We start from the raw sequence: 26173 nt of genomic DNA, 5'->3' as shown, positions 1-26173 counted from the left end.
CTTCTGATCACATAGTTCTATGTCAGCAGGTGCAGGAAATCTGCTGGTCCCCACTGCTGCTTCTGCTGCCATGTTCTGGTGGTAGCCAACACTTTAAACCAAAGATGTAGCGTCAAAAGTACCGGTAAAACTTTGCCCCTCTGAAAATTTCAGTTTGATGAATTAATACTTTTCCATGAAAATTTGAAGTGTTCTCCTTGAAAGTGGGTTTGTTTTTTTTCCTGCTGGCCAGGTCTGTGCTGTGCATGTCCCGACACACCTGCTGGTTGTGCTGCTCTGTGGCTGCACACCCAGAGGTAGGCCCTGGCCTTCAGGTCTGTGTTGCTCCTGAAAAGCCAGAACCACTAGCCCGGGTTCCCTCACAAGCTCTCTGAAAGGGTCAGTTGGTTGTGAAAATAAACACCTGTCGAGTCACAGTTCCCTCTGGCAGACCTGAAGGATCTGTGCATCAGGATCCCAGCCCAAGCTGCTTAGTGACGTGCTCAAGGGCTTGGCTCAGAAATAGCTGCACAAGGGCAGCTGGGAGTAGGACCTGGGTTGGAGCTGCCATGGGACATTCTGGAATGGGGAGAGGTACCAGCTGTGGTGTCAGAACAGCACGGGAAACAAAGCTGCTCCTGGTGTTGTGCACTGTTTTGTGGAAATAGTGCCTGTTCAAACTGCCTCTTCTAAGGCACCTGTTGTTTGGCTCAAACATTCCCGTTTACTGAAAGCACGATGTGGGTTTTTTTCCCTCAGTATTCCATTTGTCTTTTAGGCTTTTCCTCCTTGTCCTGTAGGTTAAGAGACTTTCTCTGGAAATTCTGTTTTGTGAAGCCCAGATAGAGAAGTCTGTCCTTTCTGCAGAGCAGCAGAGGGAGGGGGAAGGGGTGGGAGGTAGAGCTGCCGATGGAGGTGGTGAGGAAGTGAAGGAGGAGGATTGTTGTCTCAATCAGCACATCAGCAGCTGGAGTGTGAGGCTTCCAGGCATCCAGGCAGGGAGCTCTGGGAGGAAGGAGCTGCTGCGGGCACGACCTTCCCCATGGCTCAGGGGGAACATCAAGTGTCTGGGGGGAGTGGGAAAGCCACCTTGTGCTGCTGAGGAGAGAGGTGAGGTCCAAGCCAGCAGATGCTGCTGCTGCTGCATGGGTGTTATGGATGGTGACACCCCCTGGCTGAGAGGGGACACACCGAGCAGGGACCGTGTTGGCTCAGGACACATCCCGTGTTGTGTTCCAGGCTGCAGAACTGCTGTACTTCTGCTCCTTCTGTGGTCACTTCCCAGTCACCCTCTGGAAAGGGGTCAGATTTCCCACCCTACAAGCTCTAACTTCCTCTGAAAACACAGCTGGATCACAAGGGTCACTGTTCTGGATTTGGAGATGCTTCTCAGGGGCAGATACAGGAGCAGTGTGGCTGAAGGAGCAGTTTGAATTATGTAAGAAGGAAAGCCCAGAGAGTGCCCAGTGCAAGAACTGCTGAAGGGCTGAATTTCCTCTGTGTTTTCTGCCCATGGCTGCACAGGCAGGGAGCAAAATGGGCCTGAGTGGCTCCTTGGGAGGGAAAGAAAAGTTGGCAAACGTGGGTCCTGCCCTCCCTTCCTTGTTAGGAAAGGTGACCTGGGGGAGCACTGTGCCCTGAGAGAGTGCTGAGGGAACAGGTCCAGTTTCTGTGGAGACAGAATGTTTTTTCCTCATTTCTCCGAGCTTCCAGCTATCTTTGCTGTTCAGAAATTAACTTACTGATATTTCTGCTACAGCAGAGGCTCTGCCATGGACCAGCAGCCTGCTGTGCCAGTGTGACTGAGCATGTCCCCGAGGTGCAGAACTTTCAGTGCCAGGAGAAGACTTGAGGGAGGAGCTCGGGACGTACAGATCTCTCAGGCTGACCAGAAGACACAGTGTGAAAGGTGGATATAACAGAGAAACACAAAGAGCTGATAATCTTCATGACTTCTGGCGGATGCAGACATATTTTGTTTCACTTTGTGTTTGGTTCACTCGCAGCCCAGTTTTTCCCAGGGTCTGAGCTTAGAGTAACAACAGTGGTGCGTGGCTACAGAGGCTTCCTGTGCCTTGGAAGGCGCAGTATTGGAGTGTGCAGTTACCACTGCAGTTTGCATTTGCAAATGTCAAACCAATTTTCTGATTTGATGGAAGACTCGTGGTCTGGCAGGTTCGGTTTGGGGGCTGAAAGCCGACCTAGCCTTTGTATCTCCCAGAGAAGATCCTGGATCCATGAAATCTGTGGAAAAGGATAACAGAGGTTGCTGGGTCACTGTCTACCCTGGGAGAGTAACTCACTATGGGTTACTCACTACTCACAGACAACCAAAAGCACCAGGCAGGGGAGGCTGGGTGGGCAGGGGGATCACAGTGAGTGTCACAACAGATGTTATCCCCTGTTATAGCTCATGGTCTTCCCAAGGTTTTTTATTATAAAAGAGTTGTGAATTGGTGTTGGTAACTCTGAACTGATGTCCAGAGGATTCCCTCAGTCTTTTATTTTTCTGTTTTCCTGTGGTTTCTGTCACTTTCAGGTAAATGGAAGATTTGGAGACTAACCTAATCCAGACACGAAAAGCATGTAGAATAGAGCAAATGGTAGCAAAATGGCTTCATCGCTCTCGGGACAGCGCACCCAGGTAAGTGTGGGCTTTTTGAAAGGAGTCTCTGTGATCACCTTCCATCAGAGGCAGCACAGGGCTGTTCCCAATGAACAGGGGCTGGCACAGGCTGCAGATCATACTCGTTGCTTCTGTTGTTCTTGGGAAATATTCATGCAGTAGTCCCTAGAAAAAGGAAAACAACAGTGGTTTTAAGCAATCCATTGGTTTCCAGGGACAGATGTTCCTGCTTTCCTCCATTGTGGTTTTGTGAGGGAGAAACACAGCACTGCTCCATGCAAAACTTGCTGTTCTTGGAGGTGGGGTCCTGCTTGTCTTTGTCTCTTACCAAGGGCCCACATTTTTGGGCAAGACTGGATTGCATTGACCAGGGATCCTGGTCCATGACTGCTTTCCTTCCCTGAGGTCTGAGAATCAGCATTAAGCTGATCCCAGCAGAGGCTGAGGGCTGAACATTCTCTCGCTGCCTTGCTGGGAGAAGGTGCTGCTGTTGCCTGTGGATGGAGAGAGTGGAGCTCTCTCTCCGTGTGACCATGGGCTGGGATGACTGAGAAGTTTTGGTTGCAGCCCCTCGGGTGTCCTCAGCTTTCTCCGGATTCCGGGGAGTTGCTGTTGGCTGTGGGGGAGAGAGCTGAGGACCCAGGGAGTGCTGTCCTTGCTGTGCAGCGCTGTGTCCCACGGAGAGCAGGGATGTGTGTGGGTCCAGGCCCCTTGGACAGGGTGTCTCTGGCTGTATCTTGTGTAAGTGTGGATTCTGATCCTGCAGGGGCAGCATGTCGGCGATGGACAGCACCAGGGACAGCGTCGTCCCCCCTGCCAGCCAGGCCAAGCTCACCGTCACCGTGTACAAGGACCTGGTCCTGCAGCACTACGGCTTTGAGATTTGCCCCAGCCTGCCCCTGACCATCGCGTCTGTCACCGCGGGTAAGCGCCGGGAGGAGGGTGAGCGCCGGGAGGGTGAGCGCCGGGCTCCTCCCGCGGGTGCGGCTCTGAGAGCCCCCAGTCCCCCGGGGGCCTTGGTGATGGACTCCTGCCAGATGTGTGTGGTTTCTGAGGTACCTGTTTGGCGTGTGACCCTTGGACACTGCAGACAGAAGCCTGGGTGCCCGTGGCACACAGACTGCTCAGGCATCTCCCAGCTCTGAGGGTGCAGAGCCCACAGCAGGGTCCCCACAGGTTCCTCACCTGTGCTCGCTTGCTGCTGACCTTCGTGGTGCAGGGAGCAACGTCCTTCCTGGTGTTTTCTCTGAGTTGCAGAGGAAGAATTTCATCTAATCTTAGAGAATTTCATCTTATTCTGCTGTGGCCCCAGTGACCTGTTGCTGAACAGATCCTGGGCTTCCAGCCCTGTACCACGGAGAGTTTCACTGCTGGGTCCAGGCAGTGCTGAAGTCATGCAGATCCACTCCTCCAGCTATAGAAGGGAGAGGTGCTTTTAAGGTGGCCCGAAGGTTTTGAGTCAAAAACTTTGAATCTGTTTCTTATTTACCTTTCATTTTTTTTAACAGGTGCACAAAAACACCTGGTTTTTACCTGTTGTGAGTGTGGCAGCCAGAGAGACACTGTGCCCATTGCCTGCGGTGTGGCTGGAGCTCCTCTGCTGGCCATCTATGTGGGATGGGGGATGTCCCTCTGTCACCTCCCGTTTCTCTTCCCGTGTGAAACATGGCAAAATTATCTCAGAGTCTTGGGGTATAAAAAGTGGGGAAGGAGTTTTTTTTCTGTTGTGCTTTTCTCCTAATCAGAAAGAATAAACATTTTACTAAAACTGAGGCACAAAGAACCCTTCCCTTGCTGTGGGAGCCCAGGGCTACCAGGCCTGTGTTTGGTTGGACAGTGTGGTGGGCAGTGACAAGGGCACAGGCACACACAGGAGTGGTTTTCCATGGGGCAGAGGAAAGTCTAGGTGGGAGGCACAGACACAAGCAGGGGCACACAGGCTGGCATGAGTGCCCAATGTCCTCCAACCCCTTTTATTTTGCCATCCAGAGAGAGTTGCTCAGGGAAGCAGGTGCTGGGAGGGAAGAGGAGCTCAGTGAGCATCTCTGGACATCCCTAGTGTAGATGTGGCACTTGGGGACACTGTTAGTGGTGGACCTGGCAGTGCTGAGTTAACAGTTGGACTCCATGATCTCGGAGGAGTTTTCCAGCCTAAATGATGGCATGATTCCCTGGGGGAGGAGGCCTCTGACTGACAGTGTGCCGGTTCCCTGCAGGCAGCACTGCCGAGCGGAAGCTGCAGCCGGGTGACCAGATCCTCCGCATCAACTCCAGGGGGGTGGAGGACCTGTCTGTGGAACGAGCTGCCAGCATCATCAGGTGTGGTGTCACCCCACGCCCGGCCAGGGCAGAGGGGCAGGGGACACGCCTGCTGACCACGTGTCTGTTGCAGGGACGCCGGTGACGAGCTGCTCCTGACTGTGCTGCGCTGCACGTCCGTAAGTGGCCTTTCCTTGGCTCTCTTGGCACCCCTTGGCATGGCCATGGCCATGGGGCAGCTGGGATACCGCCCCCCCCGAGGGCCTCCTGATCCCCCACTGGGGGAGGCAGGCAGGTCCTGCTGGGGAGCTGTGGCCAGCACTGAGGGGTGCCTGGAGCACTCTCGTGTGCCAGCGCTGTCTGGGATGTGGGAACCCTGGGCACAATGGGAGGTGCTGTGGCAGCAGGCTCAGCATCCACCCTTGGTGCTCTTTGGAAGCTTGTGAGCTTTTCCTTCTGACTGCTGGAAAAACTCATCCCTTGTTCCTCAGGTTCTGTCTAGTGATGGGCTGGGACTCGGGTGCAGACTGTGCTTTGGGAACACAAGCAAAGCTGCACCGTGAAGTTTTAGTGCTGATTGCCAATCTCTGTAGCAGAGAATTCCCCAGAAGGCACTTGATGCTGGCAGGATGTATTGTTATCCACATGGAATTTACTGGGTGTAAAGGCTGAGTTGCAAAGAAAAGACAAAATTTGTTTTGTGGGCTTCCTATGAGGTATGAAAGTGGCCTGAGTGGGATTCCATCCAGACCATCTCCTTTCTCCCATCCCCAGCACCTGAAAACATTTCTGGAGTGTTTTTCATTTGTTTGGAGGGTTTTTTGGTTTTTATTTTGATTTATTCTTAAAACAAGAGTGATGTTTCTTTCAGAAGTTACTGGAGCTCTCAGGCTTGAGACTTCTTGGCTCTTAAGGAAAGGTACATGAGAGAGAAAATCTCAAATATTTTTCCTGCCCAAAGCTTCCCAGGTGTAGGCATCCAATCATGCACAAAGCCAAAGTAATCAGAAAAACTGTAAGCAAACCCACTGATGGGTGGTTTCCCTCTCTGTTAATCTCATCTTATCTCCCTTGCCCAGTGCATCGGCTGTTGGTCTGGCCAGCCCCGATCTGGGGATCAGGAAAAAATTGGAGCTGGTTACGCAAGACCTGAATGCCTGCCCAAAGAGGCAAAATGCAATGGCTTTTCAGAGAAAAAAGCGTCTGGAAAACCCTTCATGGGATTTGGAGTGCCCTTCACAGGCCCTCAGGCATTGCTGAGAAGCAAATGGGGCACAAGCCCATATTGTTTTTTTCATTTTCAGGTCACTTTAAGGACATCTCCAAACACAGCCACGCCTGATGCAGGGTTTGGGAGTGACTCTTGCCCTGCTCTGAAGGCAGCTCAGAGCCAAGAGGTAACACCTCCCACCGCCAGGTCCCAGACCCTCAGCAGGGCTGGGATGTGGGAGGCTGTGACCCCACGTGCAGGGTGTCGTGCTCTCCGTGCCCTGGCGTGCTCTGGAAGGTCTGGACGTGCACAGGGGCTCCTCCTGACTCCCATCCTCCCTCCCTGCCGCGTGTCCTCGGGACAGCATGGGGCTGTGGCAGTCCAGGAGGCACCAGCACCTCTGGCAGGTGTAGGATTGACTCTGCCTGGAAGCCAAGCAGGAGGATGCTGAGGGATTCTGCCTCTGCTCTTGGGGAACATCATGCTGTACAAGAGCAGCACATTCGTGCACCGGGACTTGGTGGTTCCTCAACTCATGTGGTTCCTTGTGAGCTTGGTAGGACCCTGTCATGATGTGAGCAAGGTTGTGTGATAGCAGTGCAACAAAGTTGTCTTTGTGACCTTGGGCAGTTTTCTGAGTGGCTTGCAGTATGATAGTGCGCTCTGGGAAGCCCAGCGGAGCCGGGACACGCTGTTCACATGGCTGTGGTGTGCTGGCGCGGTGTCCATCACTGCTAGGCTCTCTACAGGTGTTGGTTTAGGTGTAGCCCCACTGCAGACCAACTCTTGGCAGATTCACAGTCATTCTGGGGTGCCCTGGCTTCGTTGCAGGAGGTGCGGAGATGCCTGAGCACAGCAGCTGGCTCCCGTGCAGTGAACTTGGGAGTGGGTGTGGGTGTCCCCTTGCTGGGCAGCCAGGCTTGAGCTTAGCAGCTGCCCAGACAGGTCAAAAGGGCCTGGAGCAAGGCTGGGAGCTCAGAGCCTCCCTAGACACGTCTCTGTGGACTCGAGGCAGCACAGTGGGAGCAGCCCCAGGGCAGGGGTGACCATGTGCCCTGCCCATGTCGGGGGCTCTGCTCCTGCCCGAGGCTGCTGCCCTGACCCACCGCCACTTTTGTTTCAGGGTGGACCCAAGTCATCATTCCTCACCGAGGAGAAGAGGGCGAGGCTGAAAACAAACCCCGTCAAAGTGCGGTTTGCGGAGGAGGTGCTGCTGAACGGGCACTCACAGGTCAGGGCTCCGCGGGTCAGGGACGGGGAGCTCTCTGTGGATGGGTCCCGGGCTGGGGTTGTGTGACTGGGACTCACTGTGCTGGTCGCCCTGGGCATGATCCAGGCACCTGCTCCCAACAGCTCCTGGGGCAACCAGAGGGGAGCACTGGCATCTCTGCAGGAGTTTGCGTTTGACCTGCTCAGTTGGACTAATATAAAATACCTGCATGCATTTCTGTCCCGTCCCACCGTCATGCCCTAAACCATCACTTCACAGCTGCAGGAGGCAGTTGTCATCTCTTGAGGTGCTAATCCATCTGTGGTGAACCCACACTGAATTTCGGCCATGATAAACACTGATCCTAAAGATGCCAGGTGAACGCTGACATGTGTGCCAGGTTTGTGTGCTGCTGGAGTAGCTGGGGTGTCCCCTGCTGGGGTATTCCCTCCTGAGGACAGGTTACACTGTGATCAGAGGGTTTGGTGCTGGTGTTTGCTTTGCTGTTAGGTGTGACACGTGTTCTCGAGCTGACAGGGTGGAGGCTTGTTGTCCTACCCCTGCAGAGGGTTTCCTCAGAGCATCCTCAACTGCCTCTGTATCTGACCATCTTTAAGGTGAGCCAGGTCACAGCTTCCTGGAGGGTGCTGAAAACCCTTTATGGGGTTCCTAGTGCTGATAGGAGACAAACTGGGTCGATATGAGTCAGCCTGTGTAGGTCTGCCTGTAGCAGAAGTGAGAACACTTTATAGCTCCTGAATGTTTCCTTTTTCTTTCTGTGTAACTCAATTAACTCAGTGGAGTGGACTGGGCTCAGTCAGGAGTCATTAGTTCTGTTGATTTTTTTTTTTTTCCCTTCAGAATGAAAAAATTCAGTGGTCAAAATGCCCCACTCACATCCCTGCTCATTAGTTCTATTCAGTCATCCAGGTCTGACCAAATCTCCCTTATTTGCAGTGATGATGAAGCACCCACGTGTCCCTTTTCCTCTTCCCTTTCTTTCACCCTGTTGCCAGGTGTGCTGGTGCTGCTGCCAGGCTCATCCCTGCCCTTCCAAGGGCTGTGTTCGTATCCCACAGGTGTTGGTGACAAGTGTCTGGTGTCCTACGTGTGTGATGTGGGGGTGTGGCCCCTCTCTCTGACACAGAATCCAGGTACCAGACCCCTCATGTGCCTGGGAGATGTGACACAGGCCACCAAGCTCACCAGGCAGGGAAGGGCGAAGGAGAGGACGTGCTCTGGAAGTGGGCCCAGGCAGAGATGAGTGAGAAGTGTTGGACAGGACTGGCTGTGGGATACAGGCAGGCCTGGAATTGCCAGCAGTCCCTGCTTTTCTTACAGCTGGGAGTTCACACCAGTATCTCCTGGAGCTTCCATGGAGCTGTGTCAGCCAGAGACTGGGCACTGGTGTCACAGTCCATGGAGGTCTCAGAGCCCTGCCAGTCACTTAGTGAATGCAAGGTGGGTCTCAAGGGATCTGGAGAAAGGTCTTGAGCAGCCCAAAGAAGGCACTTCTGGAGGGGATGCTGCACATTGTGCCCCCCTACCCCCACGCCTCAGTCAGCACCTGCTGAGCTAATCATACCAGAGGAGTATTAGTGCAGAGGAGGGACACAATCAATGTGTAGTTTGTCGCTCATTTACTGAGAGCATAAAGATAGGAGAAGTTCATTTGGGTGCTGGAGTCCCACTGGCTTTCCTTTTCACCAGTTGGATATGTACCCTGTTTTGAGTAGTAAAGTATTAGCACAAAAGAAGAGTAAATAAATTTGTTGCATATTTATGACTTCTTTCTGGAAAAGTACTATCCACCACAGCAGCCCTGAGTGCTTTAGGGCTGCTCTCCCTTCCGTGGGCTGATGTACTAAGGCAGCCAAAATGGGTATTATGGCCCTGCAAAACTGCACAGCCTCCTGTTTCAGTAAATATACTGCTCTTGTCGTCCTAATGGAGCATGGCTAAGTGATCCTTGTGGTGACGGGAAGGATCCCAGTGACTGCCTTCTGCAGCTGAAACCTGAGACTCTGGGTTGGAAACATAAATTGTTGATGAGCCTCAGTGCCGTCTGGCCCCACTTTCCTTGGGCTGATGATGTATTTCCATATCACTGAGCAATATGCAAGGGACAGGTCCCTCAGGGCTCATGGGTCAGCACCAGGCAGTGTGTTATTAGCAGTAACATGGGGTAAATCAGCCTTACCCCAGACAGGATGGGTACAGCTGCTGAAGCTTTTCGGGTTAATTCATAGTAGCTTCTGACAGCCTGCACAAAAGGAGAGAAACCCTACCTGTTTGTTCTGGCTGGATAATTGGGAAAGTGCTGATAATTTGTATATGAATCTCTGAGTAGGTGTAAGTTTTGCTGTGTGCTGGCTGTGCAAGGCCCCACTCACATGATAACTGTGACCATGGGAGCTCCAGAGGAAAGGCACAGCTGGTGTAACATGGCATCAGTCTCCTGGAACTGATGGAGGACCCAAAGCCTGTCAAAGATGTGTTCATGCTGTTTAGCACAGAGGAGTTGGATCTTGGGGTTGGCAATACCAGCAGTGTTCTCTCTTTTTTTTCAGTGGTGACTGTAGAGACTTGAACCCCACAAAATGAGGAGGGGAGAATAAGGAAGAAGATTCAGAAGTGTTTGTCTTTGCTCTGGCAGCACATCCAGGGTGTGTGGGCTCTCTACTGAGAGGGACTGAGGCTGTGAGATTTGTAACATGTGGCACAGCAAAAGAAACACAAGAGAGATTGTCTTAGAAACACCATTCTTAACCTTGAGACTGTTACAACAAGTCAATGAACCCTGTAAGACTGGAGGAACATGCTGGTCCAAGGATGTGAGAAAGACATGCTGAATAGGAAGTCCAAAGGCAGAGAAGTAAAACTTCTCAGCACTGAACAACAACAGGAACAATGCTGGAAACAGGGAGAAAGGTGCAGAAGAGTGAGGTGGAGGGCTGAAAGGTGAAGCCCCAGACAGCCCCAGGAGGATAGAGGCCAAGTCCCCAGACCCTTCCCAGAGAACCCAACAGAGGAGCTCTTGCTGTGGGTGTCCTTGCCTTGTCCCACGCTTTGGGACCTACCTCAGGACATATTGGTGACATCATCTGCTGTTTAGGAAGCCGAGGGTCACAAATCTCAGGGGGATACTCAATGAAAGTGGCACTGTGTGTTTGTCTGAGTCACACAGCCTTCTCTTGGCTGTGGGAGAGTGGAGGGTGTGGGCAGTGTCCAGGGTGAAGCTGTGACTGGTGGGGATGGTGGTCAGGGTGGGGTCTGTGCTGCCCAGTGCTGGGAGATGGGAAGGTGCCTTTTCTATCAGGCACCACTGCTTTTCAATAATGAGCAGGGAGGATGACTGTCCCCTTTCAGTGTCTGCTGGCTCCTCTCCCGGCCATGTGCAGCTGTGGCATGGGCTGGAGTGTTACGGTAAAGGCATTTGTTGTGCTCTCTTTCCCTCATTCCATGCCAGAAGGGTAATCAGGAATTAAGGTAATGCCATGGAAGAGTGTTGCCAAGGCTGAGAAGGGTTTTCCTGGATGCCAGGACTTGCTGTGCCAGGCAGAGCAGCTGGTGCCCGAGGGTCCAGCTGCTGCGTTTGTTCTGCAGGGGAGCTCCCTCCTGTGCATGCCCAACGTTCTCAAGGTGTACCTGGAGAACGGACAGACGAAGGCGTTCAGGTTCGAGAGGAGCACCACTGTGAAGGTAACGATGCTTGGCTGGCTGTTCCCACCACCCCAGTCCAACCCATCAGCAAAGGTGCCTGCAGGGGTCTTGCAGCCTCCGGGTTGCACTGAGAGGCTGGAAGGGGACTCCTGGCTGGTGCTGGGCACACTGGGTTTTCCACGTTCCAGCCTCATTTCTGCTCTGGTGAGAGTGTTCCCCTGTGGAGACATGAAAGCTGATTAAACCCTTCAGGTGACAGAGCAGCATCTGAGGGAATGATCCTCCTGAATGAAGAGTGATCTTCCCTCGGATGACCTTCTGCTCGAGAGCATCACAGACAAGTTGTCATCATTGCCCTCAAAAATGGTGCTTTCTCCCCAGAACCATCAATCCAGCCCTTTCTGTAACTGCTGTGCTTAGACACAGGATTACACGCTTCCACTTTCTCTAGCCTGATCTTTAGAGCTGCCCAGTGTTTGTGTTGGAATTAACACGATTTGCCCATGCCCAGTGGCTGGAGGATACGTGGTGTCCTGAAGCACCTCTCTCACTGTGGGAGAGACACACGATGGACACATGTTCTGGGGCTACCAGGCTGAAAGAATTCTAAGGGGAAAGGCAAAGAGCTTTTATTTGTCATGCAGCAAAAACTTTCCTCAAAAAGAAGGAGTTTGTTGTCTAGTTCATCCAAGCTTCACGAAGCCATCATGGTCTCTCAGGTAGAGTAAAGGTCTACTTACAAGGCAGAGAAAAAGAAAATGGTGAAATAAAGCAAGGAGGTGGTAAGGAATGGGGAGTTGAGTTGTAAAGAGAGGTTTGAATGCCCACCCACAAGGATCTAATTTCTAAAGGATGGATTAGCTCTTCATCTTTGACCTGAGTTTCTCAGCTCTGACCTGGAAAAAGTTTTTCCAGTTTTTCAGTGCAGCCCTCCAGAAACACCCTAATGGGTAAAATCTCCCCAAGTTAGGTGTTTCCAAAAATTCCCCTGCTGCTTGAGAGATTCTGGCTTAAAGCTGAGGTGAGTCAAACATTTTTGTTGCCTCAAGAGGCTTGGTTGAATCCAAGGACTTCTGTTTCAGTTTGTGCTCAGTCAAGCCTTATGTGATGTTTTCTGTTTGCCAAAAATAAACCTTGTTATTTTCATAACACTTAGTATTCTGACAGAATTCTCCATTAAAACTGAAACACCAGTTTCAGTCAGATTTGGTAAGATTTTTACAATCATGCTCTCAAATTCTTGTTCATTGGAGGGAAGTAGTGTTTTTCACCAGTTCCTTGTAGTTTTTCCATGCATCATAGAATCCCAGAATGGTTTGGCTTAGAAGGAACCTTAATGAGCATCCAGTTCCAACCCCCTGCCACGGGCAGGGACACCATCCACTAAACTGTGTTGCACCAAGCCCCCATCCAGCCTGGCCTTGTGCACCTCCAGGGTTGTGGCATCCATGTCCAAAGTGTTGTAGAGCTTTAGAAAGCTGGAATAGTGAGCAGGAAACACTTGGACCAAGGGTGACAAAAGTGCTCAACAACACCCAACCGAAAACTGTAGAACTTTGAGTGCAAGGCAGCTCAGGACAGGCAGCTCCAGGAAATGGATTTGATGCCTATGACACCTTGGAGTTTGCATGTTGCTGGACTCTTACCATGGCAAGGTGCAGCTTCCCTGCGTTGTCCTCCCAACCTGCTGGGATGTGCTGTGCTTTGTTTGTACGTGCCTCCCGTGCTCCTCTGCAGCTCCGCAGGCTGGAGTCACAAGGTGACATCCTCGTGCTGTCTGAGTGGTGCTCAGCCCCACGTCTGAGCTCTGTGTGACCCCTGTGCCCCTGCCAGGACATCGTGCTGACGCTGCAGGAGAAGCTGTCCATCCGCAGCATCGCCCACTTCGCCCTTGTGCTGGAGGAGCAGTACAACCTGGCCAAGATCCACCTGCTGCACGAGGAGGAGCTCATTGCACAGGTAAGTGTGTCCCATGGCCCTGCAGTGGGGCTGACACCCAGGAACAGAGGCCAGAGAGGGGCAGGGAGAGCCCAGTGCTGTGGGTGTCACCAGAGGGGTGAGCCCAGCCCCGTCCCCAGCCTTGCTGTCCCCAGCCTTGCCATCCCCTTCTGCCATGGCCTTCATCCATATCCCTGGAGAAATGGTACTTCTGGGAGTGTCTTGTCCAGGTTGGAGAGCAGAGCAGTACCCATGGCCTGGCGTTGCTTGGACTGTGTAGAGCAGTCATGGCTCACCTCCTTTGTGCCACCTGTCTCGTCGGCCCATCCACAAAGGAGTGTTTGAGCCTTAAAACAGCCTTTAGACAGCTGTGCACCACCTCACTATTTACAGTTCTCCGAGTAGCCAGAGCATTCACCCAGCCAGGGGCCGCTTTGGTTAAATTCTGACTCAGTAGTTGGTGTCCGGTCAATGTGACATGAGCTCGTGTAATTCTGCTGCTCTGCAAGGAGTGCTGGGCTCATCCAGTCTTTTAGAAGTGCCTGCTTGGGTGTCGCAGCTGTGCTGATGGGTGTGTTGGTTGATGATCTGCTGTGTTGCAGAGGCATTCATGGAATCATACGTAGAATATCCTGAGCCGGAAGGGACCCACAAGGAACACTGAGTTCAAGGCCCTTGGTGCTGACACTGGCAGACCACTGAGCACACGTGCCTGAGGATTTCTGCTGTGCAGAATTTGCCCAGAATAAAATGTGCTGATGTATAACTCGAAGTCTTGACATACAGTGATGATTCAGGGGTCTGTTTAGGACTGCTGTGCCTTGTGACTGAGCTCCAAAGCAGAGCAGTTTGCCTCTTCTGCCGTTATCACATGGACCCAAAGCCTCTGTCCTGGTCGCACTGCAAGCATATGAGATCAGTGGGTGTTTGATGAAGTGTTGCTGTCAAAGGGCTTCCAAGCTACTGCAGGGAGAAGCAAAAACCACTGAAGAATCAGAGATAAAATTACAAGCACTAGCAAAGTCTCTTTGTGTTTGCTAAGGACAATCTGCACCATCCCCTTGCCAGCAGCTTTAAGCGACTCCTGTGGGTTCGCTTGCCGTGCGGTCGGAGAGGGAGGAGCTGTGGTGTGATGCCCTGTGTCTGTTGCAGGTTGTACAGAGAAGAGAATCTCATGACTACCGGTGCCTCTTCAGAGTGTGCTTTGTCCCCAAGGACCCCTTGGACCTCTTGCAGGAAGACCCAGTGGCCTTTGAATATCTGTACCTACAGGTGACACTGGGGTGTTTTGTGCTTTGGAACCCCTTCCCACCCCATTCTCATTTTTGCTTTAAACCACAGTGTGCCTGACTCGCTCAGCTACATGGATGTGGAATGCAGAGCACTTAAAATCGGAGCATTTCAATTTAATTTGCCCTAAATTCTTGAATCAACTGGTATGGTTGGCTGGTGACACCCTTATTTGGATGCATGGTGTCGTGTCAGTGGTCTCATCCTGACTTCTTTCTGAGCTAACTCTGCTCTCTTTGCTCCAGAGCTGCAGTGATGTGCTCCAGGAAAGGTTTGCTGTGGAAATGAAGTGCAGCCTGGCGTTACGTCTGGCTGCTCTGCACATACAGGAGAGGATCTATGCGTGTGCTCAGGCACAGAAAGTGTCCTTGAAATACATTGAGTAAGTTCGCATGTTTCTGTGTTCTGTTGTGACTAAGCCTGGAAAAAGAAGGAGCCACCTAAAAGTGACATCAGCTCAATGTTTGCCTGGTGTTTGGCTCTGGATAGGAGACTGTTTGTAACTCAGAGGGACTGCAGCCTCCTGGTTGTGCTGGTTGTTTTAGGGTTGCCTCATGGGTCTCCCTTTCCTTAATCTGCTGAACTACTTGAACAGTACAGACAGTGAACACCTGGGCATATCCCAAGACAGAGGGAGGTTCTGGTCTGTCACTGGAACTGGGACTTGAAATTGCAGATCTCTCACACAGTGATGATTACCCAAGCAGCTCCTGCCAGTATTGATTGCAGTAGCTGGAGAGAGAGGAGATAATCACCAGCTTTGCATAGCCAGCACATCTCTTCATTCACCAGAACCATGCCAGAACTACCTACTCTGGGCAAAAGTGATAGATCCTGTGAATTAATGGAATCTGGAGGGAAATGACCAAGGAGCAGGTGTGCTGTGCTGCAGGTCAGTGCAGTTAGGCTGTACCTGCCCTAGAGAACCCCCTGCTTTAGAAACTAGTGATGAGCCAGTTGTTAATCAACAGACATAGATGTGGTGACTCACTGTGCTGCCAGATGTGCCCAGCTGTGTGCAGGGAGCAGAGGACAAGTGGCAGTTGCAGTGCTCCTATCTCCTGGGTAGGTAGTACTTGGGCTGAATAAACCCCCCAGCAGCACACAAGGCTCATATTTTTGGGTCCAGGGATCTGAAAAGTCATAATCTTGTCACCAAAGTAAGGTGAGTGCAAGGACAGAATCTCCATCCTCTGGGCGATGAGGGGAGATTGGGACTGTTCTGCTGACAAAGCTTGTGAATTAGCTCCTGTAAAAGCAGGTGCAAACAGGCATTCTGCGTGAAAGTGTGAGTTCTCCAGCCCCTCTCCTGACCTGGGGCAGGTGCAGGTAGAAGAGTGTGTTACAGCCCCGTGAGGCCGTGTCGTGCCTTTGCCCTGTCCTGTGATGCTGGGGGTCAGCATGGCCAGGACCCCCTGTGCTCCCTTCCTCTCTCTCTGGCAGGAGGGACTGGGGAATCGAAAACTTCATCTCTCCCACCCTGCTTCGAAACATGAGGGGGAAGGACATCAAGAAAGCCATTGGGTACCACCTGAAGCGGAACCAGCTGCTGCTGGACCCTCGGCAGAAGGTAGTGTATAACCCCTCAGCCCTGGGACCTCCCAGCATGGCAGCTGTGTCTCTCGGGGCCAAAGAGGGAGTGTCCCTCCTCTGCGGGTCTCCTCCCTGTGCAACACTTGGGGCTTTTCTCCTGCCTTTCCCTCATCTGTTCCCACACTCTCCGACTTCCCTGTGTTGTATGTCCTGCTGCAGTTTGCTCTGGGATGCCCAGTGGGCCATGTGGGATGGTCCTGGACACCCCTGTTGCCTGTCCAGACTGAGCTGAACGTGTTGGTCAGATACACAGTCCTGCATGAAAGTCTTCCAGCCTGCAGTACCTGTTTCTAAATGGTGTTTCCTCTCTTGCTAAATGAAGCACCAGCTCACAGCAACCCAGGTGCGCCTGAGCTACCTGCAGATCCTGGGAGAGCTGAAGATGTATAGTGGGAAGATCTTCAATGCCACCATGATGGTACGAGCTGTTCGTTTATGTAACTGGCTTTGGTGTGCTACCCTGCTGGTCACACTGCTCCTCCCTGTCCTGAGATACCATGGCAAATGTTGGTAAGGGGCTCTGCTGGGGAAACTCAGCATAGTCCCATTGAAGTGGATAACAGACCAGCCTACATGATAGTTATGCATAAAATTTCTAATTGAAAGCTGTGACTCTTGCTCTTCAGATGAGTCCTGTCTGTATCTTTTGTGTTGTATAAAGTACTCAAGAAATCTTGAAAGGCTTCACAAACTCTTTAAAATACACTGAAAAGACTTAAACCTCATAGTAAAAAAGAACTCTTCTCTCTTCACAAGAGGTTTCTTTAACCTCTGCCCCTACAGCTGCAGGACAGGGAGTCGTACGTGGCACTGCTGGTGGGTGCCAAGCATGGGGTGAGCCAGATCATCAACAGCAAGCTCAACATTGTCACAAGCCTGGCCGAGTTCCCCAGCATCAGCAGGGTGGAGCTCAGCGAGGAGTCCGAGAGAGTCAGCACAGTCAAGATCTACCTGCAGGACCTGAAGGTGAGTGACTCTGCCACGATGGGCCAGAGAGTGTGGGAGGAGTCACTCACACCACCTTCTCAAAATCTTACACTGGGCTCAGGGTGTGACCTGCACAAAGGGCTTAGGACAGACTTGGGAGAGAAAGCTCATAGGAAGAACAAAAAAAATTACTGGAGAAAAGCGATTCTTCCTGCTCTCCTCCATCAAAGGCACAAAAGCCAAGAAAAATGAATAGATTTCTCTTCTTTGTGACTCCTGCAAAAAGAGATTGAGGGGTGTATGGGTGAGAGTGGGTGCCTTGCCATTGGGCAGCATGTTCCTGCAGACTGTGGTACAAATATTTATCTATTCTAACATTTTCTCTTTTCTCCCCACCCCAAAACAAATGAAACAGGTGCTGACTCTGCTGCTGGAATCAAACAGTGCAAAGGATCTCGTCTGCCTCATCATCGGCTACTACAGACTCTTTGTGGATGCAAACACCTCCATATTTACGTGGGCAGACAAAAAACAGCAGCTGCACCGTGTCTCAGCTGAAGAAGGTTTAAAAAAAGCAGCCTTTTTTTGCCAAAGGATGGGGAGGAAGTGGGTGGATCACCCAGCGCTGGAGGCGTTATTCCCTCCGGGGAACAGCATCGTGAAGGGCAGTAGCCCCGAGCTGCGCGGTGGCGCCCACATAGGATTAAGGCTGGCCTTGATTATCTTAGAGGGCTTTTCCAACCTTCATGATTCCGCGATTCTGTGATAGAGGCAGGCCCCTGGGGGTCGAAACCGAGTCTTGGGGCAAGGGGTCAGCTGGAACTTGCCCTGACATCCTGCTCTGGGGTAAAAATATCCCCGAGATCCGGCTGCACCTCCCCTTGTAGGCTGATCCCCCTCCCCCCCGCACGGGACGGGCTGACGCGTGTGTTTGAATCCCAGGGTACGAATCTCGAGCCTGCAGCGACTCTGAAGACTCCTGGGAGCTGGAATCCTCCTCGGACCGTCGCGGGGACCACCCCGCGGAACAGGGCAGCGAGGAGAGGCCGGGGGAGCCTCGCAGTCCCGGGGGGAACGGCACCGACCCGCGGGACGGGGGTGACAATGCCACGGACAGCACGTCCGAGGCGTCCGACTCGGCCAACTCCGAGAGCCGGGGGTTCAAGACAAGCGGCTCCAGCGACTCCATGGACGCGCTGGAGGAAGATGAGTTGGAAGCGTGTTCCTCCTCCGGGCCAGAGCTGTTCCACTTCTACACGCCGACCGTGCAGGAGATGAGCAGCTTGGACAGGAACTTCGTCCCTGTGTGTGCAGCGGGGAGCCCCGACGGGGCGGGGGCCCGGGACTACTTTTGCTTCCTGCAGGTGCCGGCGGCAGAGGGGCCCGGGGGCAGCCCCTCCGAGCAGGGCGCGGGGGCGAGCGCGCTGGAGATGCGGCTGTCCGAGATGGATACCGCGGGCTACTACAGCCTGTGCTACGGCACATCCTCCGCCGGCAGTGCCCACCCCGCGGGGCACGGACACCTCGTCCTGGAGCCGCCCCCGGGCTTCGGCGACTCCAGCTCCGAGGAGGAATTCTACGATGCCGCCGACAGGCTCAGCCCTCCAGGCGCGCTGGCAGGTAACCCCACACCCGCGCGGTGCAGGTCACCTTCCTCCCACCTGGGCTGGGGTGCTGCCTGTTCTCCCATCAGTCTGCCTGGGGGAATCACCTTCCAAAAAACTTTCCCCAAGGTTTTTGAAAGACCTTCAAACACCCATGCTGCACAAGCCACTCCTCAACATGACATTGCAGGGGGATTTGTTATCACATCCAAGCACTGGGTCGTAGGAAAAGTCAGTTTTCACATGAGTGTGGCATTCTGGAATCTCTGCTCTCTTCCTCTGAGCTGAGGAGAGCCAAAACCTGTAAAACATTGTTTCCCAAGATCAAAAGTCATATTCAGGTAAGGGACATGTTATGTGGCTGGATCAAGGATTCCTGAGGCTGAGCAACTCCCCAGTCATTTTATTTCCTCACAAGGGAGAGGATTCTTTTTTCTGCTCTGTCAGTATTAGCTGAACCTCTTAAAAATTTAGTTTATGCCATTAAACAGTTTTGGCTTTTGCACTAGCGCATTATCACTCTACTGTGTTCAGACAAAAAATTGTCATCTCTGGAAGTTTTTGTCATCTAAATATCCAGCTGGGAATTTCTAACTGTGTTTCTAGTTGATGATAACCCTACAGCCACGGGCAGTGCTCCTGTAGCTGCTGCTGCTGTCACCCAATTTAACTGGGGAGTTACAGCCACATCTGCCATCAGGTGAAACAACTCCAATACACCTGGGAGGGGACTGTCCAGAGCCCTCATAACTAAGCCTGAGCTTTGGTGCTTGTACCCACAGACACAGGCTCTGCCTTTTCCTTGACATCTCTGACACCAGGGAGGTGCTTGATCATGAAAGATAGTTTCCCCTGGCCCTGGGAGCCAGGTGTTGCTGCTGTTCATTTGTGTTTGTGATTCCAAGTGCTGTGCTGAGAGGTTTTTTGGCCCACTGCATAGGTATATGGATATTCTGCTGCCTGGAGCTGTTTCCTGATTTCTGTGGTTTTTTTCTTGCCATCAGGCTATGATATGACATCCCAGGAGGGTACAGAGAACTCCTCCTGCATCCCCAAGAGACTGAGGTCCTACAGCTTGGGGGAGGACCCATCAACAGGGCAGACAGTGAGGGAGAAGCACAGGGGGGAGAAGGAGCTGACCTATGCCAAGAGCCTGAGGAAGAGAAGGTCTTTCCTGAAAACCACTTACACCTCCCAGGTCAGTTTCCCCTCCATGGGGACCAGCCTCCTCCTCCGTGAGGACACGGGGAAGGACGTGGACACGGGGCTTCCTGTGGCCACCCAGGCCCAGAGGGACGTTGCTGGCACAAATTCCTGCTGTGACCCGATGGAGATGGAGCCTGACACCATGGAGACAAAGTCGGTGATGGAAGGAGTGGTTTCATCCATTTCGGCGGTTCGCTGTCCTGGTGACCAGCGTGGGGAGGAAGACAGTGGCCTCCTGCCAGAACAACCCCCCTTGCTGTCTGCAGAAGAAGAGGAGTTCCTGCCCAGAGGACAGAGCGAAGCTGCCCAGGAAAGTTCCCCACTGGAGACAGATCCCAGGGCGCTGAGCCAGGGAAACCGTGTGCCCACTGAGGGCTGGCTGGCCCGAGGGGCGCTGGAGGAGGGGGACGAGGTGATGGTCACCCAGCACAAGGCTGGGACTGTGACCCCATCCTGTGACCAGGAGGGGACCTGCCCTGCTGATGAACTCTTGCTGCCACCACTGGCTCCTGGCCTCAGTGTGGCCCCTGCCCAGGAGGTGGCCGAGGACCAGGGGCTGCTCCCGGCTCCCTGTCAGAAGAGCAGAGCCGGTGGCAGCTGCTGTGCCGATGGCAGCAGTGACGTGCCCGAGTCCCGGGCGAGGAGCCCACAGGTGGTGAATGGGGAGGCCCTGCGGAAAGTGCACGAGGGCCACACGGGGTTTCCAGAAGCAGCCCAGCTCCTGGCAGACTGTGGTGCCTCTGGGGTTCTCACCCGCCTCTCCTGGCTCTCGTTTGGGGTGAGGACAGACCTTGCATCACTCAGTCTGGCACAGGACAGGGTGGATGTCCCACTCGAGCCTTTGGCCTCTCAGAGAACCAGTGGGTGCACAGGGGCTGATGTTGTGGGAAGGGAGATGCCAACATCCCCAGCTGGAGCAGGCTTTGGGCAGGAGCTGCTGAGCAGCTCGGGGCTGGGTGATAGTGATGGGGAGCCCAGAGGACACACAGGGAATGTGGCTCAACAGCAGCCGCAGCCTGCACAGGCTTTTCCCAGGGAACAGGCTCCTGAGGTGGGGAAGGACTCCTACCTGGCTCCATCTCCTGGGCTGTTTAACTCCTCAGGCCCAATTTCCTTGAGCTTGTTGGGGAAAGAGGCAGGAGACCACAGGGCTGTGAAACACTCCTTCCTCTGCTTTAACGAGGAGGAGGGTGAGCAGACCCCTTCCTACCCCATCCCGGCGAGGCCCTGGGGCTGTTCCCCAGCACAGAGCTCTCTGTGTTCCCCAGCACAGAGCTCTCTGTCCCCACACAGCACCAACAGCTGTGGCTGCCGCCTGCCCTACATCGGCTGCTTCCACCAGCCTGACAAGGGGGAGCACGAAACCAGCCCCCCTCCATTTCTGGGGCCCCTCACCACCCCTCCAGCCAGCAGCTCCAGCCTCCCCAGGACCCCTGTGAGCGGGTTCCCAGTGTCCATCGCGGGGGACATGGCCGGGCGGGACCCCCATGTCCAGGCTCTCGGGCAGCTGAAGGACCAGGCGTGGCTGAGCCCCGCGGATTTCTCCCGCTTCCTGGCCTACACTGCGGAGCTCCAGGAGGTTGTGGGGAAGCTCTCCGGGAACCAGGCCACCCACCTGCAAGATCAGTGCACAGAGCAGGGTGCAGACAGCAAGGGTGCCCTGGGCTGGGCCTCCCGGGACCTGCTGTCCAGCTGCCAAGCGCTCCTGAGCACGGAGCAGCCTCTCACGGAGATGCAGCGGGCGCTGAGGGCGACATTTGACCGCCTGGTTCACCTGGCAGTGACCTGCTTCCAGGTGACGCACTGCTGGCGCTGCAGGCAGAGGCAGCGGGAGCTGGGGGCCGCGCTGGGGGACGTGGTGGGCACCTACCAGGGGCTGGTGCAGGCTGTCCACCAGCAGCTCCACGGGCAGGGCTGCCCGGAGCTGGGGGCCAAGCTCCTTGCCCGCCAGCACATGGCCCTCTCAGCTGCCATCTTCTGTCTCCTGCAGCAGTTCAGGGCACCCCCGTGGCTGTGACAGGCTGGGTGGGGGCACACGATGGCACGGAGGGGACAGAGCCCAGCTGTGTGCCCTCTGTCCACCTCAGGCTCTCCCCCATGGCCATGTGCAGCCCCACAGCCCCAGGATGGCCATGGGAGGACACGTCCTTCACAAGAGGTGCCACGGGGAGCTGGGCTCCCCAAGAGATGCTGTGCCCAAGGGTGCTCTCGGAGCACTGCAGTGGCGTGTGTGTCCTGCCCAAGGCTCATCCCTCACCTCCCAGTGGCCATGCAGGTGTCCTCTCTCAGGGGGTTGTCTCAGCCACATTCTGTCACCTGTGGGGAAGGACAGGACCCTTTTGGCCTACCTTTCACCCGCTCCTGGATTCCCAGGCAGGCTCTGGGACATCAAACCCCACCCTGGCCTAATGTGAAGAACCTCAGGTGGCTTTGCCCACCTTTTGTGGCCAAGGGAATGCAGTGATCCCATATTCAAACACTTTTCCATGTGAGGGCAGGAAGGGTTGTCCCAGGCTGGGGAGGTAGCACCATCTCCCTCTCTTCCACTGCAATTCCTGTGTCAGCAGCAACTCTCCTTCTGTTTGGTGATGCATGAGGCAGTCCCTGACTGACTCCCCAGCCCCGTGCTACTCACAGCTCTGGGTCTGCCAGAAGGAACCAGCAAGCCCCAACACCGAAATGCCACTGTCAGAGCTGTGCAGTGACCCTTCCACAGCCTCCATGGGCAAGGACCAGCCTCTGTCCCCACTCCCACCAGGTGCAGCTCACCCTGGCCAGGTATGAGCTGTGAAGGTGGTCTCACTTTGCATCTCCTGAGAGGCAGCAGTGCAGTGCTTGCCCAAGGGGGGTCACCTCCACCTCCAGCTTGCCAAGAGCCCCCAGGGCACAGCCACCACTGACACCACAACACTCTGGGCCCCTGTTGTGGGTTAACCTGGGGATAAGCAGAGGTTAACCCCTGGCTGGGGTTAAACCACAACAGCCTCCCAACACCTGTTGCTGGGGCCCCTCTGACAGCCCCACCTGAGCAGAACCCCAGGTGTCAGACACTCTTGCTGTGAAAAGAAATGAAAACATAACCATAGTTACCTCAGATGGCCCTCAGGTCTCACTGCCAGTGGCCGTGAGGCTTTGGGTCTCTTTTGGCAGCAATGGCTGAGGTAACACATCGACACAGCTGCACGAACATGCTTCCTGCTGGGGCTGTGGGACGTGTCCCTGCTCTGTGCAGGGCACAGCCCAGCCCAGGTACCTCCCAGCAGGACACACCTGTGCATGTCACACATGACAAGGTACCACACATAGTAACTGTAAGGACACAATGGGGATCTAAACGTTTTATTTTAGATTAGATGCATAGAACTAGCTACAGGCTTCAACAACTCACCAAGTCTTCAACTGGGTTTAAGTTGTTGGGACATGGTGCCCTTGCCTCCCATCCTGCATTCTCCTGTGAGAGCAGCACTGTCCTGTCCCATGGGAAGGGATTTTCCTCTCCCATAAGCTTTGCAATCCTAACTTCACCTTACTCACTGTTTAACTAAAATGAAGGAAACACATCAAAGCTCTCCTCCCTGTCCCAGAACAAGTGTAGGTGCAGGAGTCACAAACAAACAGCTGCAAGGAAGCAAAACTGAATTCACATCAGTTTTCACTGATCCCAGGCTCCACCAGCTCTTGTTCCCTGCCCAGGGGGATGGGGATTGTCCGGCGTGGCACTGCTGAGGTAGAAGGTGTTGCTCTGAAAAGGTCCCTTGCTCTGGCAAGCGACTGTGCTCCTTGTGCCCAGTCACGCCGGTGCCTCCTGCCTGTGCAGCTCTTCACCACAAAATAAAGAGTTTCCTTGGGCGGTGCTGTGCTGGGCTGTTTCCACCTGTTCCACTCCCTCCCGTAGCACGAAGCCTTTTCCAGAAGAGACTCCAGCCTTCAGGGCCACTGGCCAGCTCCGCGTCTCGTAGTAGGTGCACAGGATGTCGAAGACTTTCAGGAGCAGAGAGGTGTTGAGTCACACACGTGCTGTGACACCTGTGCCAGCAGCTCTACACACCCACCAAACACCAGGGAGGGGTGACAGCTGACCCAGAGAGGGTCCCCCCCTGTAACACCTGAAGAGTCTGTGCCACAGGGAGCCCACCTAGGGGCAGACAGGTATTTTGGAGAGGACTTCAGGGAGCTCTGGGCAAAGTGGAGTCTGTGTCAACTATAGCCAAGGTGCCTTTGGTCACTATTTTGCCTGACCTGTGCCACCCGTCTGTGTGGATGATGGTACCCCCTGTATTGGGCCACACCTGCTGTGCTCCCACCATCACTCCTGGGTGCTGAGACCCCACCTCAGGGCTCCCCTGGGTACACAGCGCCCCCAGCCACCTCAGGGGCAAGAACTTTCTAGAGCTGGCCCAGGACATGAGCCCATCTGCAGTCACCTTGCAATTCCACCTTACAATCCTCTGCTGTGACCAAGTGTGCCAGCCCAAGGTGGTACAGGACACCAACACCCTCCCTGGACTGAGCCTGGCACAGGCCCCTGAACTCCCACCCTCCCAACAACAGCCCCCCAGCACCCCCCCACCAGATTGTGCCCTGCCTCATGCACAGCTCCCCCACGGAGCACACAGACCTCAGAACAGGGATCAGCAGGGATCACACCACACTCCAGCGTGTCCCCCCAGCCCCGGCACAGCCCCAGAGCAGCCCCTCACCCTGGTTGATGGCCAGTGTCTCTGAGTGGTAGTTCCTGGAGTTGGGGGCTTTCACCATGTACTCACGGATGGGGAGTCGGGCTGTCTGCAGGCACTGCTCCCGTGCCCTCTGCAGGGTCAGCTGCTGCAGGGACACACAGACACGCTGCCACGCGGCCTCACACACGTGTGGCACAAGCAGCCACAGAGCCAAAACCTGCCCTGGGCCTCGTGGCACCTGCACTGCTGCGGCCTGGCCCAGCCCACTGCTGGGTCTGGGCAGGATTTGAGGGAAAATGGATGCTGGTGGCAGCAACCCGACTGGGATATCTCTGCTCTCGTGAGGGAATGGAGCAGGCAGCACCCACCTTGTGAATGCTCTCGTCCACCAGCCCTCCCAGCACGTACACCTTATCTGGATCGATGTCTTCAAGGACTAGGAAAAGGACATTGGCTCAGCCCCACACAGCAGTGAATCCTGCAAGATGCTGCTCTCCCTTGCCTAAAGCATGTGAAATATTTACCATTTTCAGAGTCAGGAGTGAGATAAACAATGGCATCCAAAGGAAATAGGTCCAGGTAACTCTCTGGAGTTGTATCCATCTGAAAAACACAAGGCAGGGAGAGGAGCAGCCCATCAGCTCAAGGTCTATCTGCCAGAACAAATAACTCCCCAGACACAGATATCCTGGGACTGACAATGCTGTTTGGATGTATAAATGCCTAGAGAAACACTGGCTTTGGGTTTTCCTTTTTCAGTTGGAAAATGGTTCTGTGTGGGCACTGAACACTACATATCTCAAATTCCATTACATTCTCTCCTCAGCAAAAGTCTTTGGTGTGGTTTGAGGAAAGGAGAACAGCAATAATTATCTAATTTTAAATGAGATTCAAGTTCTCGAGGGACTCAGGAGTCCCCACCGCGGGTGTTTTTGCTGCACTGGCTGCCGGGTGTGCTGCAGAGCGCAGGGCTCAGCTCTCACCAGGTATCGTGCGAAGCCGTCGTTCATGCGGAGGCACTGCTCGTAGATCGGCGTCCCTGCCGCGAACTCGGTCAGGCACAGCCAGAAGGGGTGGGCGGCGCGGCGGTTCGCCCCGTACAGCCGGCGGATCTGCGAGGCCAGGCGGCCGCTCTCCTGGGGACGGGGCGGGATGGCACCAAGCGGGATCAGGGACACACCAGTGCTCTGCCGGGGGTCGGTCCCGCCAGGCTCTCGGTGCCCTGCCTGGGGCAGGGACGGGCATAGGCGGGGTGCAGCATCCCCGGGACCCCCGAGCAACCCCCGGGCAGCCCCCTCGTACCTTCTCGGTCATGCCGCCGGCCACACCGAGGTCCAGGCAGAGCCGCGGCCCCGCCGCCCGCGCTTGCAGCAGCCGCTCCCGGGCCAGGGCGGCCGGGACCCTCCCGCGGGGGAGCGGGGCCTGCGCGGGCCCGGCGGGGCCGCTGCCGAGCGCCGCCCCCGCGCCGTCCCCGCGCTCCGGGGCCCGCCGAGCCCGCCGGCGCTGCCGCTCCTGCCGCCGCTTCCCGCGCCGGGCGGCGACGACCCGCTCCCAGCGCCGGCGCTTCCGCAGCGCGTTCCTCTGCGGGGGACAGGGGTCAGCGGGACCGTCGGGCACCGGAGCGGGGACCGCGGGCCACCGGAGCGGGGATCGCCAGGGACTGGAGCGAGGACTGCCGGGCACCGGAGCGGGGACCGCGGGGCAGGCCAGGGACCGGAGCGGGGATCGCCGGGCACCGGAGAGGGGCTCGGGTCCCGGCACCGAGCGCGGCCCCGCCGAACTCACCGAGAGCGGCCCCTCCGCGCCCCCCGAGCGCGGCCCCGCGGCCGAGGGCTCGATCTGCAGCAGCCGCAGCGCCTCGGCCGCCACCGCCGGGTCTGTCTCCCCCGCCGGGTCCATCTTCGGCGGATCCATCTCCCCCGCCGGGTCCGTGTCCGCCGGGTCGGTCTCAGCCCCAGCCCCCCCGCCGGCCCCGCCGCCGGCCGCCAT

General features: G+C 55.0%; 2 protein-coding genes across 6 annotated transcripts in view; one reads left to right on the top strand and one right to left on the bottom strand.

Moving 5' to 3' along the window:
- The window catches only part of FRMPD1 (FERM and PDZ domain containing 1), a 27675-nt gene extending 4830 nt beyond the window's left edge, over positions 1-22845 (top strand). Inside the window, exons 1-18 of one of the 5 annotated variants that reach the window (XM_017821189.1) lie at positions 1032-1089; positions 1742-1888; positions 2519-2623; positions 3372-3529; positions 4822-4924; positions 4998-5043; positions 6169-6261; positions 7198-7305; positions 10891-10986; positions 12781-12906; positions 14038-14157; positions 14421-14557; positions 15619-15745; positions 16091-16186; positions 16552-16734; positions 17111-17258; positions 17638-18315; positions 19304-22845. In XM_017821189.1, coding sequence (XP_017676678.1) covers positions 2523-2623; positions 3372-3529; positions 4822-4924; positions 4998-5043; positions 6169-6261; positions 7198-7305; positions 10891-10986; positions 12781-12906; positions 14038-14157; positions 14421-14557; positions 15619-15745; positions 16091-16186; positions 16552-16734; positions 17111-17258; positions 17638-18315; positions 19304-21522 — 4539 coding nt within the window. In that variant the 5' untranslated portion in view covers positions 1032-1089; positions 1742-1888; positions 2519-2522 and the 3' untranslated portion in view covers positions 21523-22845. Of the gene's footprint in view, positions 1-1031; positions 1090-1738; positions 1889-2518; positions 2624-3371; positions 3530-4821; positions 4925-4997; positions 5044-6168; positions 6262-7197; positions 7306-10890; positions 10987-12780; positions 12907-14037; positions 14158-14420; positions 14558-15618; positions 15746-16090; positions 16187-16551; positions 16735-17110; positions 17259-17637; positions 18316-19303 lie in introns of those variants that run through there. The other 4 variants (XM_017821187.1, XM_017821188.1, XM_017821190.1 and 1 more) reach the window with 4 other exon arrangements.
- TRMT10B (tRNA methyltransferase 10B) lies at positions 22829-26173 on the bottom strand. Its single transcript, XM_017821120.1, has 7 exons — positions 25970-26173; positions 25487-25765; positions 25168-25320; positions 24709-24787; positions 24553-24620; positions 24206-24329; positions 22829-23486 (listed from the first exon to the last, which is right to left on the bottom strand). The coding sequence occupies exons 1-7, from the start codon at positions 26171-26173 to the stop codon at positions 23296-23298; spliced, it is 1098 nt and encodes a 365-aa protein (XP_017676609.1). The 3' UTR covers positions 22829-23295.

The sequence above is a fragment of the Lepidothrix coronata genome, unplaced genomic scaffold (genome assembly GCF_001604755.1).
Source record: "Lepidothrix coronata isolate B3197 unplaced genomic scaffold, Lepidothrix_coronata-1.0 Scaffold89, whole genome shotgun sequence".
In the NCBI taxonomy this organism is placed as follows: Eukaryota; Metazoa; Chordata; class Aves; order Passeriformes; family Pipridae; genus Lepidothrix; species Lepidothrix coronata.
This window is presented reverse-complemented; position numbering and strand designations above follow the sequence as displayed.

Excerpts from the sequence above, each read along its gene's own strand:
- TRMT10B (XM_017821120.1), bottom strand. The coding sequence starts at position 26,173 with ATGGCGGCCGGCGGCGGGGCCGGCGGGGGGGCTGGGGCTGAGACCGAC. Across the intron at positions 25,321-25,486 it reads CCGGCGGCATGACCGAGAAG|GAGAGCGGCCGCCTGGCCTC; the intron begins GTACGAGGGGGC and ends CCCCGTCCCCAG. Across the intron at positions 24,330-24,552 it reads TGGACGAGAGCATTCACAAG|CAGCTGACCCTGCAGAGGGC; the intron begins GTGGGTGCTGCC and ends GTGTCCCTGCAG.